This window comes from Chiloscyllium punctatum, chromosome 27 (assembly GCF_047496795.1).
Source record: "Chiloscyllium punctatum isolate Juve2018m chromosome 27, sChiPun1.3, whole genome shotgun sequence".
NCBI lineage: Eukaryota > Metazoa > Chordata > Chondrichthyes > Orectolobiformes > Hemiscylliidae > Chiloscyllium > Chiloscyllium punctatum.
In genome coordinates this window covers 38,442,969-38,457,080 of record NC_092765.1, presented here as the reverse complement: position 1 = coordinate 38,457,080, position 14,112 = coordinate 38,442,969, and the positions used below count along the sequence as shown (strand labels likewise).

The 14,112-nt window shown below is 41.8% G+C and overlaps 1 protein-coding gene across 4 annotated transcripts; it reads right to left on the bottom strand.

Moving 5' to 3' along the window:
- Nucleotides 1-501: 501 nt before the first annotated feature.
- meaf6 (MYST/Esa1-associated factor 6) lies at nt 502-10,920 on the bottom strand. 4 transcript variants are annotated; one of them, XM_072548535.1, is made up of 9 exons: nt 10,740-10,920; nt 8,873-8,988; nt 7,577-7,664; nt 7,441-7,486; nt 6,616-6,811; nt 6,059-6,088; nt 2,123-2,156; nt 1,878-1,920; nt 502-1,402 (listed from the first exon to the last, which is right to left on the bottom strand). In XM_072548535.1, exons 1-9 carry the CDS (start codon nt 10,827-10,829, stop codon nt 1,353-1,355), a joined length of 693 nt encoding a protein of 230 aa, XP_072404636.1. In that variant the 5' UTR covers nt 10,830-10,920; the 3' UTR covers nt 502-1,352. The 4 variants fall into 4 exon arrangements, with proteins under 4 accessions (XP_072404636.1, XP_072404637.1, XP_072404638.1 ...); XM_072548536.1 differs by lacking the exon at nt 6,059-6,088 and having other exon boundaries at nt 10,740-10,919; XM_072548537.1 differs by lacking the exon at nt 1,878-1,920 and having other exon boundaries at nt 10,740-10,918.
- Nucleotides 10,921-14,112: the final 3,192 nt, after the last annotated feature.

The following is a 14,112-nucleotide window of genomic DNA, read 5'->3' as shown; positions in this document are numbered from 1 at the left end:
AACAAACTTGATCTTGCAACATGCTATGAAACACTTGATAGTTGAAGGATTACCTTAGAATGCAATCGCTATTAATGCACGCAAACCCAGCAGACAACGTAATGACAATGAAGCACAAACAGAAATGAGACAAATTATCACAAACTGTTTTGGCTTAGCCAAGTAGCCAGATAAAACCTTGATTTAAAGTTTCAGCTAAAAACCCTGATCTTCTTTCCTACTCACTAAATCACTACTCAAGTTACATTCACCACTCTGAATGAAATGCCTGACCTCCAAATTCAAGAAGTTAGGATGCAGACATTGTGCAAAGGCTGACTAGTTCTAGAGAGCACACAAGGTTAGATAGACTGAACTTTTAGATTAGGTAAACTAGTGAAACTTCAGTCTTGCTGAAGTATGAGATTTCACATTGTCATAAACGTCATATGTACTTCAGGCTGAGATCATGTTAGTGTTTTTGTTTACAAGTTGGTGTGCAATAATTCTACAAACAACTAATTATATTTAACTCTTTTTTAATACAAAATGATCACAAACCCATTTTTTTCCTCTTAAAAAAAATAATAAAGCCATTTGTCCAAAAAAACAAAAAGTCATAATTGTACAAATTAAAAGGTAGTATTTATACATACAATATTGAAAGCACAACAAAATATAATGGGTTCAAAAAATAAAACCACATGTTGCCATTAAAACTAACTCCATTGAGTCCATTTAGAATTACCTGGAGATGAAAGCCTTTTGATATTTTCTCTGTCACTTTCTCTCAGAGGTGCACAAGGTTTTTATACCAAACAAGTGCATCTGCCTGCATATCAGATCAGTTAAGACACAATCCAACACAGAAAAAAAACACTTTAAATGAAGTTCAAGACAAGTTAAAAAGAAAAAAAAACCTGCCAATCGTACTCAAAAACTGAAATAGTGATGACATGACTAGCATTTTAGGAACTTCCAACAAGAGATTTAAAACTGAATTATACCAAATCAAAAACACTTCACATTTTATGTAGAATATAATCTCATGTAATGCCACTGGGAAGATCAAATGGTCAGAGTGAGTCACAATCGTCTTAAAAGTGACCAATTAATACCACCCCCCATCCCCATGACAGTTTAAATTGACTATAAAACCCAGTGCGTGCTGTACTTGTACAAATAACTATTGGACTTTAACCATATAGCAACATTCAGTTGAACACAGATCAAATGCAGCATGTGAAGATGCAAGGTTGCATCAAACGTCAGGATCAAGCACAGCTGCTTTGTTGTTGTATTGGTTCTTCTAAAAAAATGACTGCGAACTTCTGGAGCAAAATGCTTTCAATGCTGCTGTATGTCCATGTTCTTCAAACCCGGATCATAACAACTGCAACGGTCAAAAGATTCTTCAATAATCCTTTGTAAATAATAAAAGTAAAATTAAATCAAAGATCAAAGTATTGTCTAGGTGTTGCAACAAGGCACTTAAGTTTAGACCAAATAAATAAGCAAGGAAATAAGGTCCAAACAATTTTACATTGAAGTATTGACAAAAACACTGAAATTCAAATTTGAATGTAGAACAGTCAATATATATTGGTTATATCACTAATCCGACGATTAATTTTATAATTAGATACTTTATCTTACTAAATCTAGTCGGAATTAGGTTCCTTCTATCCAGATCCTACTTACATTTTATTCACCTGTATACAGGTGAATATCAACTCACATGCAATATACAGCTTGGTATAAAATTTATTATACTAACATATTTTAACAACATTTGCAGAACAGCATTCAATACTTTCTCCAATGCAGTTCAGACAAAGGACAACACACTGAATTTCAACATTACTCTTCCCATCCAGAGAGAGAGGTCTTCAACTCACCAACTCCATAGAACACAGAGCTCTCTCTGCTAGCCATAGAGACCTGTTGCAAAGAAGTTTTCCATATCAAAGAAATTTTTCTGCTTAACATATCAAAATGCCTGGTCTCTCCACCACCGGCGCATTTTGGATTAGCTCCTTAACTTAAATTACCACCATAACAATCAATTATTATGCTTCACTAATTCCACTGTTATTTTACAATATTGTAAGGAGTGCAGCAATAAGGTATAAGTTATACTCACAGTTCTTGGTTTTTTATTCAACTTGATATCAATCCTGTAATTAAACAGAAGCATTAAACTTTAGAAAGCAGCACCATCTCCTTTAAAGTTACAACACTTTCCATTTATTGATATACAACAGGAGCACATAGCAACAAATCCCTTTAGCTTCAGGAGTTTATTTCCTGGTCTTGTCTAAGTAAATGGGCGTTAAGTAGTCAGCTTTCTGCAATTGGTTACTTTATTTCGCAAACTAATGGTACTTTAGGAATATCTACAGCACATAAACGGCAACATACTTAGAAGGTGACTCAAGGCCACTTTCTTCAGGACAATTCAACATGGGCAATAAATTCCAGCAATCCCACAAAGAGCAAAAACTCCCCTCCACTAAAACTACCCCCATACTCCCCTCCACTAAAACTACCCCCATACTCCCCTCCACTAAAACTACCCCCATACTCCCCTCTATGAAAACTATCCCCATACTTACCAATACTAAAAGGATCCTTTTAGAAACTGATGCTGAAAAACATTTCAAAGTGGCTGTTTTCCATATTATTATTTATGACATCCAACATGAAGAGAAAATGTTACCATGCCTGAACCAACTAACAAGCCTAAGTACTCCTCTGGGTTTGATAAAAGAGTTGCTCTCCTTCTTATAACCTATACGACAGGAAAAAAACTTAACATCAGGAAGCAGGGAAAGATAAGGAGGAAAGGGGTGACATCATTAGGGGAGGTGATGGCCTAATGGTACTGTTGCTGAACTATTAATCCAGATAACGTTCTGGGGACAGGGGTTCAAATCCCGCCACAGCAGATGGCAGAATTCAATAAATATCTGGAATTAGAACCTAATGATGACCATGAATCCATTGTCAATTGTCAGAAAAACCCATCTGGTTCACTATTGTCCATTAGGGAAGGAAACTGTCATCCTTACCTGGTCTGGCCTACATGCAACTCCAGACCTACAGCAATGTGTTCAGCTCTTATCTGCCCTCTGGGCAATTAGGGTGAGTAATAAATGCTGCCAAGCAAGCAACGTCCTCATCCCGTGAATGAATAAAAAATGTTTATGATGGGAAGATGACTAGAACTGAACAACATGAAAGGTGTAATTACAGCTCTTTATGTAGTTGATAGAACACCAAATGGTTTGAAGAATGTGGAGGAACAAATCTGAAAGGAAATTACAGAATGCAAAGTATGGGTATAATGGTTGATTTCAATCATCCGAAAGTAAACTGAAAATGGTGGTGTTAATAGCAGGGAGGGCAAACGTTTCTAGATTGCATTCAGGAGACTTTTCTACAGCACTACATACACAATTCAACAAGAAAGGAGGCACTGGTTGACCTGGTTGAGGTGAGCCAAGTAAATCAAGTGTCAGTGGCAGAACATCATTAGGACAGTGATTGCAAATTCATAAAAGTTAAGATGATGGTAGAAAAAAACAGTGAACAAACCAGAAGAATAATAATTAACTGGGGCAGAGGGGACTTCAACTGGGCAACAACAGAGCTGGGACAGATAAACTGGAGCCAAAGGCTGGCAGGGAAACCCAACTGAACAATGATCTACCTTCAAGGACAAAATAGATCAGGTACATTCAAGGAAATTCCCTCAAAAGGGACAGATAGGGCAAACAAATCCAGACACCTAACAAAGGAAATCTGAAAGGCTTCTGCAGGCACATAAAAGTAAAAGGAGGAGTAGGGATTATTATGGACAACACGGGATTTACATATGGAAGCAGGGACATGGCTGAGCAATTAAATGAATACCTTGTGTCTGCCTTTACTGAGAAAGCAATGCTACCCAGGCTATGGTGACAGAGGAGGATATTTAGTCACTAGAAGAGTTCAAACCTGATATGGAGTTGGCACTGAATAGTCTGCAATTAAAGTTGATAAGACACTGAGACCAGATGAGATGTTTCCAAGGATACAGAAGGAAGTGAGAGTGGAAACTGTGAAGGCACTGTTATATTTCTTCAGTCTTTGGACTCAAGAGTGGTGCCAGATGCCTAAAGAATTCCAAACATTACAATCTTGCTTAAGAAAGTTTTTTTAAGAATAAGCTCAGAAATTATAAAGCAATCAATTTAACTTTGTTTCCTGAGGTTTTCCCGCCACCACTATTTTGGAATAAAATTAATGGTTACATAGGTAAGCACTTGTGAATAATGGAGAAGCACCATGGATTTAAGAAGTGAAAATCAAAGTTTAAATAAATTGCTGTAGTTTTTGTAGAGGTAACAGAGAATGAGTGAGGATACTGCTGTTGATGTGGTGTAGGCAGACTTCCAAAAAGTATCTGATGCAATGCCACACCATTGACCTGTAACAATCGAGTTTATGAAATAAAAGGAGCAGTAGCACTTTGGATGGAAAAGTGACTGAGTGATAAGAGACAAATTGCAACATGTAATGAATACTTTTCGGGCTGGAAAAAGGTTTGAAATAGTGCTCCTCCAGGGATAAATGTGGGACCCATCACTTTTCCCAAGAAAAATTACCAATCTAGCCCATGGTCTGTTGGGGATAATCCAAAACTTGGAACATTTGTAAACTGTGGGGGACAATTTAATGCTTCAAAAGGACATTGACAAGTTGGTGAACTGGACAAATAGGTGGCACTTGAAGCCCAATGCAGAGTTGCGAGCGATAATACATTTTGGTAAAAAGAGCATGGACAGACAGTATAAAAATTAAAAATTGTGTTCTACACTAAATGGTGTGCAGGAGCAAAGAGACATTGATGCAAATGTACATAAGCAATGTTATGAAGAAAGATCAGAGAACAGCTAAAAGGAGATGTGATAGGTGTTTTCAAAACCATGAGTGTTAAGGACAGTAGATATCATGAAGCCAATCCCACTCACAAAGGGATTGCAAATGAGAAAGCACAGATTTAAAGAAAAACACAGAAGAAGCAAACGTGCTGCAAGAAAAATCTTTTCCATACAGTGACTAGTCTGAATTTGGAATGTACTCTCTGGATGTGTGGTGGAGGCAGGTTCAATTGAGACATTGAAGACTGCATCGGATGCTTATGTGAATACAAAGAAAAGTGCAGGGCTACGAAACTAAGGCAGGAAAACAGCACTAAGCCATAATGTGCATTAGGACAGCAGGTGCAGACGCAATGGCTCCGAAACAATCCTGTAATTCTATAGATTCTTTAAAGGCCATTTTACCTTTAAGTGCAAGTTAATTTTCAGCCAAATCATTGACTGTGAACAGATATCCATCAAGAAACGGGTCAACATGATTACATTTCACTTATTGTCAATGGAGAAAGAAAATTTCCACTTCATCAGTTATGGCTAAATTTGGTTCAAATGGTGATTATGGTGCAAACCCCTCAGATTAAGTACTTCAAACAATAGAGGAGACTGTAGGGTTTGCTGAGAACCTGGAGGGAATTTTCAATTTCTGAAGTCCGATCTGCTTTGTAAATTTACAACCTGGTCCTCTGTTTTCCATCTTTACACTTAACATACTGAGGGTCTCTTGTGACAGAAATTCATAACTGTAGATTTATTACAAATCCATGGACTGTTGCAGTACTCATTTTCCATTACTGATGAAAGACGGAATAGCTGTGTGTATGAGAGCCAGCATAGCTGAAGTTACACTGATGACTGTACTTTGCTTGGTCAGATACTCTACTCACTAGAAGAAACCACTATCAACAATATCTTCTGCCTGGAAACTAGATTTAATATAAAATGTAACAAGTGTTGTCGTACTGTGACTGCTGCTGAGAACATTTCATAAACATTCCAGTTACATGGCCCTAACATACGCTGGCAAATATCCAAACTTACAGCAGCTAGTGGCAAAAGGTAGTAAGTATTTCCAAAAATGTCTACAGTCTACATTTCACAGTACAAGGGAATACTGGGAAAAACACAGCACATATACTGATAGAAAGCAAACTTACTCAAAGTCATAATCAAACATGCCAGATGGGCTGGATGGCAGCATAGAAGAAAGAAAGTAACAAAGGTTAACACACCAGTTCAGAGTCTCAAGCTATTTGGAACATTATATTTTTAAACAATAAAAAGGTGAGAAACACTGGTGATTTGATGAACTAAATGGAGAAATAAATATATTCATAAATGTTATTTTTAACCTTAACAGTTCTAATTTCTTGAAAACGATGATTTCTTTTTCTCAACAATTTATTACATGGAAAAAATTAAGCTTTGTTGAGTTAAATCCCCACTTTAATTAAAATGCAATGGAGCAGTGGGTAGTATACAGCACACAGTCGATGTACAAGGAGCAGTGTGCTAGAAACATATGCCAAAAAAATGTTCCTTGTATAATAACGTCAAGCCATATTTAACTCAAATGCGTACTCTTACTAACAGGTGGTTCTTCTACTTTCATGATTGCAATCAAGCAGCTTTGTAAGGACCAAGCCCAAACAAGCCTCCTCCACTCTTGCCTCACTCATCTTGCAATCTCATGAACTACTGTTGCACAAATTACCTGTGTCGGTTTTTGTTTTTCCTTTTCTTGTGACTCCCGTGGTGGCTGCTGGATGACGTGGAGGAGGCTGCTTTCTGAGGCTTCACTCCTTGCAGATGTGACCCATCCAGTTCCTCAGTGTCCTCCTGGTTGGGTTCATTCTCCTGATTCTGGAAGTCTGGAGAATTGTCGCTTTCTGTCCCACTACCCGGTTCACCTAATCAAGTGGGATTCACACACAAAATGCAAATTTGAAAAAAAAAACAGATTTGCTTAAACCAGTGCAATTCCCAAATCACCCCAGTATCAAGTAAGAAAAGCAAAGTCAATTGCATACTGCTCTTTAATTATTTCAGTTAAAAATTGTTGCTGAGATGCCTCTGTTTTTAAAGCATCATAAATATCTCCATACACTTTCCAACTAAGTTCCATGTGTAAAATAATCCATACCAACATTTTGTGAAACATGCTGAATGAACTGTACTATTGGCATTTTGAAGACATGACAAAGTTTTTAACCTTATTTTATATTCTTATTGTTCTCAATTTTATTGCAATAGCTTTGATTTCACTGACAAAGTACTTAAAACAGCAAACAATAAAATTAATAGATCTGAGGGTGTCAAAGATGTGTTCAGTTTAATGCATTAAATGGTGGAACTAATTCAACAGAACATGAATCAAAGCATTTCTCTTCTTCTGGAACCAGCCCATAACCCACTCCCCCCTCCTCAAACCTTTGCTTTACAGCAGAAAACCCTCGTACAACACCTATGTTCAGTCAAATTTCAAGTGGAAAAGTGTGTATTATATCAACACGAAAGGGGACTTATTTCTAAAACTTACGCTTTTCCACCATTTGGTCTTGGACACCAGTTAAAGCACTCACTGCCTGTAACAGATGTGAAATCACTGTTAAATAAAAAATTGCATTTGCAAATATTATGTATTTTATGATCAAGTACAAGTTTATTTTACTCACTGCTACTGAAGTAACGGATGACTTGCTAAAGAGACGTTCTGCTTCTTTAAATTTCCTATTCCTTCTATCATTTTTACTGTTAGTGTTTCTGAAACATAACACAGAAAACCAATAACCAGGCAGGTTACCATTTAATACCAAGGAATTTACCATTTAATAGTTAAGTATACAAACTTCCTTTGTATTGATACTATGATCATCGCTCCCTTAACCAGCCAGGTGTCTCCTAACAGGGAGGAGATATGTGAAAGAGTTCCCCTCCATCAACTGTGTAACTATTTGCATTGGCAGACCTTCAGGAGTAAGGTGTCCACTTTTGTCTAGTATAGATTCCACAGAATGAAATGAGTTAAAGAAAATACGGGGAGAACAAAATATTGATTTTGCCAGTTACAAACATATTTATTCCAAGTCAAAATACTCCCCAAAATGTCGAAATGAAGCATACTGGTACTCCAAACTATTTCTTATAAAATGTCCTACATTCAGAGCACAATGCTACCATTACTTTATGACCAACATTCTCAAAAATTTAGATTCACACCATCTCTCTAATTAGCGTCAGTAACCTTCGAAGTGTGTAACTTTGAGTCATGATACAGGCACCACCCTGAGAAGAAACTAAGATTTTCCTGCAGCAATTTTCAAACTTCTCATGAAGGTGCATATTGTTTGGGTACAATTCTATCCCTCAGTGTCCTCGATAGTCATTCTTTGACTGCCAGCTCAGTTGTCAGTGCCTGTCAATTGTTAAGCTGTGGAAAAATCAACTGATCCTAGTTTACAATGAACACCTACACAAACAGTCAGGGCACGGTGGTCAACAACAGAAGTCCCACTCCCAGGCCTTCGGTCAGAGTTGACAAAGCCAACTTAGTGGTCCCAAGCACTCAACCAGCTTGATGGAAGTTAACATGATAAGGATCAGAGACCGATCCAAAGACCATCACAACTCAGTTACGTACTTAGGAACATGTTTGGTAACTGGTTATTGGAAACGTTTATGAAATCATTTTGTTTTTTTAATGTACAGAACTGCCTGCTTCATGTTTGAGACTTCTGAAAGTTAAACTTGAACATCATTTTTTTCATTTACTTGAAAAATATTATATAAGCAAAATGACCATTCCAGACGTTTAGCATTATATTCGTAACACTTCAAAAAGCAGACTTTAAAATGATACTAGATTGCCTGTGAGTTTATGCATGCTTGAACTTGAAGCTTTGGCACATTTGATTAAGTGGTGATAGACCGAGCCATTTTGACAGGTCCATGCACAAAATCGAAACACATACTTCTGATTGGTCAAGTAACGATCCCATCCACGAATGATATTCCCATACATCTGTGTATCTTCCAAATAACTTCCTTCAAAAGCATAGATCTGACGTTCCAGGTTTGCCAAAGTCTCCTGCGAAAAGTAGTTACAAAAATATTCATCAAACAGCTGGGGAAGTAAAATGCTGTGAAGTATTCCAACCAGCTTATTTCAAATAATCATGGAAAATGGTTTTACAAAGAATAAATTTATAGAACAACGACAAAGAATAAATACTTTTTGTCAGGATATACATCATTTGAAGCTAAGCTGGTTAGTTCCTTGTGTCCCAAAACAGACACAGGGATTGTGATGTACAATTAGCCAGTATTTGTCATTTGCAATGCATTTATAAACTTTGTGTTGCAAAGAAAATGCTGGAGAAACTCAACAAGTCTAGCAGCATCTTTGGAGAGAAACAGAATACCAGAGTACAATAGGACTCTTCTTTCGAAAGAATAAGTCACACCAGACTCAAACCTTTAACTCTGTTTCTCTCTCCACACATACTGCCAGATCTGTTGAGTTTCTCTAACATTTTCTGTGTTTATTTCAGATTTGCAGCATCTGTGATATTTTGCTTTAATTTAAACTTTGTGCTTTGTTTACTTGCAATTTTCCCTACATATAACTAATCACTTTGTACACTAGTTGAATGCTTTAGCAGACAGCCAGCGGTAAGCATGCACAATGCTTGTGCTGGGGTTGCAACAAATGTTGAGAGTCATAGGTGAAGAGCTTCTGACCTGGTAAAAAGGGAAAAATGGTACAAGAGAGGAGAAAGAAGGCTTTGTGATTTTCAGATGCTGCACAGGACATTCTGGATGAGGAGGTGGAAAAGAAGAGAGGTGGTCTGTATCACCAGAGGCCAAGAGGTCTCCCAGGTAAGGCCAAAAGGTAGGTAGCCACAGCGATCAATGCAATGAATCAAACCCTGTGGTTCTGGATGTAATACCAGAGGAAGTTCAACTACTTCACATGAGTGAATATAGTCAATGAACAAATACTCAAATGCCATATTCTACAAGTACAACAGGAGCCTCACATTGCTCAAATCGTCACAATCCTGTCTCGTCTCTTTCATTCAACATTTATTCATCACAATTCATACCAAGTATTTACAGCTTTACCTTTTGCCTCAACTCGGTACTGTTACAAACCCATATTTTCCAACTCGCACACATCACCAGTTATGGCAGTCATGGCAAACATGCAGCAGGGGCTACACAGACCCATAGAGAGTAAAAGTTGGTTGCAAAGAAAAAAAAACCTTTGTCAAAGTCCCTGCGGTGCAGATTAACCAAACTTGGGACACTCACGTGTCACACAGCACCAGTGTTTCAGAGTCTGCAATCCCAATATTCCAGCTGCCCACCCCATTGGAGGAGGACACTGGAGTTCCCACTCTGGCCGACAAAGACAAAGCTCAGTGTTAAGCCCCGAGTGGAGGAAGTGGTGGTTCCCTGGTGTTGACAAGGCTGGGACACAGCTCACATTCTGTAATGACCATAACAACAGGGTGAGCCTGTCTGACAGGAGGGACATCAACTGCACAGAGACGCCGCAGCTCGCTCCGATGTTACACAGGACCATCCCGGGGGGTGATACCCCAGAGTGTGCACAGGGCAGGGACCCAGCTCCCAAACCCCCCACCCCCAGGGGGAGGACAGACTCCATGGCCACCCCGACCCCACCCCCACGGCTCAGTCCCAAACCCGCCCTCCGGGCGCTGACCTGGCCCGCTGCTCCCTCCCAGGCCCAGGCTCTCCCCGGACTTTCCTGCGTGAGCCCTCCCCGGCCCCGAGCACCGCCTCCGCTTCCCGCCCGATCCGAGACTAACGTACCGCCAGCTCCTGCTTCCTCTTGACCAGCTCGGCCAATTCCCGTCGGGTGTCCGGGATCTGTGGGGCCTGCGCCTTGTTGTGCATCGCCATGTCGGAGCTGGCGAGCGAGCAGCGCCCGAGAGACGGAGAATAAAACCGCTTCTTCAGGCCGCGGCCGGCAGGAGGGCGCAGAGCGGACCTCCAACCATCAGGGGGCGCTGTCCGGGCGACAGCGGCACCTTCAGGAATCAGCGTGAATTACACTGAACACACCGCCACCATCAGGACTGGAGGGTGAATTACACTGAACACACCGCCACCATCAGGACTGGAGGGTGAATTACACTGAACACACCGCCACCATCAGGACTGGAGGGTGAATTACACTGAACACACCGCCACCATCAGGACTGGAGGGTGAATTACACTGAACACACCGCCACCATCAGGACTGGAGGGTGAATTACACTGAACACACCGCCACCATCAGGACTGGAGGGTGAATTACACTGAACACACCGCCACCATCAGGACTGGAGGGTGAATTACACTGAACACACCGCCACCATCAGGACTGGAGGGTGAATTACACTGAACACACCGCCACCATCAGGACTGGAGGGTGAATTACACTGAACACACCACCACCATCAGGACTGGAGGGTGAATTACACTGAACAGACCGCCACCCTCAGGACTGGAGGGTGAATTACATCGAACACACCGCTGCCTTCAGGACTGGATGTTGAATTACATCCAACACACCGCTACCCTCAGGACTGGAGGGTGAATTACACTGAACACACTCCCGCCCTCAGGACTGGAGAGTAAATTACATCCAACAGACCCGCCACCCTCAAGATTGGAGGGCGAAGTACACTGAACACACTGCCACTCTCAGGACTGGATGGTGAATTACACTGAACACACCGTCGCCCTCAGGACTGAGAGTGAATTACACTGAACACACTGCCACCATCAGGACTGGATGGTGAATTACACTGAACACACCGCCACCATCAGGACTGAGAGTGAATTACACTGAACACACCGCCACCCTCAGGACTGGAGGGTGAGTTACACAGAAAACACTGCTGCCTTCAGGACTGGATGGTGACTTACATCCAACACACCGCTACCCTCAGGACTGGAGGGTGAATTACACTGAATACACTCCCGCCCTCAGGACTGAGAGTGAATTACACTGAACACACCGCCACCCTCAGGACTGGAGGGTGAGTTACACAGAACACACTGCTGCCTTCAGGACTGGATGGTGAATTACATCCAACACACCGCTACCCTCAGGACTGGAGCGTGAATGACACTGAACACACCTCCGCCTTCAGGACTGGAGGGTGAATTACACTGAACACACCGCCTCTTTCAGGACTGGATGGTGAATTACATCCAACACACTCCACCCTCAGGACTGGAGGGTGAATTACACTGAACACACTGCTACCCTCAGGACTGGAGGGTAAATTACATCCAACACACCGCTGCCCTCAGGATTGGAGGGTGAATTTCACTGAACACACTGCCGCTCTCAGGACTGGAGGGTGAATTACACTGAAAACACTGCTACCCTCAGGACTGGAGGGTAAATTACATCCAACACACCGCTGCCCTCAGGACTGGAGAGTGAATTACACTGAACACACCGCTGCCCACAGGATTGGAGGGTGAATTACACTGAACACACTGCCGCTCTCAGGACTGGAGGGTGAGTTACACAGAACACACTGCTGCCTTCAGGACTGGATGGTGACTTACATCCAACACACCGCTACCCTCAGGACTGGAGGGTGAATTACACTGAATACACTGCCACCATCAGGACTGGATGGTGAATTACACTGAACACACCGCCACCATCAGGACTGAGAGTGAATTACACTGAACACACCGCCACCCTCAGGACTGGAGGGTGAGTTACACAGAACACACTGCTGCCTTCAGGACTGGATGGTGAATTACATCCAACACACCGCTACCCTCAGGACTGGAGCGTGAATGACACTGAACACACCTCCGCCTTCAGGACTGGAGGGTGAATTACACTAAACACACTGCCACCCTCAGGACTGGATGGTGAATTACACTGAACACACCGCCGCTTTCAGGACTGGATGGTGAATTACATCCAACACACTCCACCCTCAGGACTGGAGGGTGAATTACACTGAACACACTGCTACCCTCAGGACTGGAGGGTAAATTACATCCAACACACCGCTGCCCTCAGGATTGGAGGGTGAATTACACTGAACACACTGCCGCTCTCAGGACTGGAGGGTGAATTACACTGAAAACACTGCTACCCTCAGGACTGGAGGGTAAATTACATCCAACACACCGCTGCCCTCAGGACTGGAGAGTGAATTACACTGAACACACCGCTGCCCACAGGATTGGAGGGTGAATTACATTGAACACACTGCCACCTTGAGGACTGGAGGGTGAATTACACTGAACACACCGCCGCCCTCAGGACTGGTTGGTGAATTACATCCAACACACTGCTACCCTCAGGAATGGAGGGTGAATTACACTGAACACACTGCCACCCTCAGGACTGGAGGGTGAATTACACTGAACACACTGCCGCCCTCAGGATCAGAGGGTAAATTACATCCAACACACCGCTCCCCTCAGGAATGGAGGGTGAATTACACTGAACACACTGCCACCCTCAGGACTGGAGGATGAATTACACTGAACACATTGCCGCCCTCAAGACTGGAGGGTAAATTACATCCAACACACCGCCACCCTCAGGACTGGAGGGTGAATTACACTGAACACACTGCCGCCTTCAGGACTGGAGGGTGAATTACACTGAACACACCGCTGCCCTCAGGACTGGAGGGTGAAATACACTGAGCACACCGCCACCCTCAGGACTGGAAAGTGAATTACACTGAACACACCGCTGCCCTCAGGACTGGAGGGTGAATTACACTGAACACACCGCTGCCCTCAGGACTGGAAGGTAAATGACACTGAACACACCGCCGCTAGTGTTTTCACATAAACCTGTTGGACTATAACCCTGGTGTTATGTGATTTTTAACTTTAGCCAAATACACTGCCACCCTCAAGACGTGGAGGTACCAGTGATGGACTGGAGTGGACAAAGTTAAAAATCACAAAACACCAGGTTATAGTCCAACAGATTTAATTGAAAGTACAAGATTTCGGAGTGATGCACCTTCAGGTAACTAGTGGGGCAGGATCAGAGGACACAGAATTTATTGTAATACAAGTGATGCGATTATTCAACAAACTTAGATTGCTGTTAAGTCTTTAATCACTTTGAATGGGTTGCAAGTTTTGATTCATTAATATGTAAACCCCAGAATTTCTTTCAAGTCACAATCCCAATTTAACT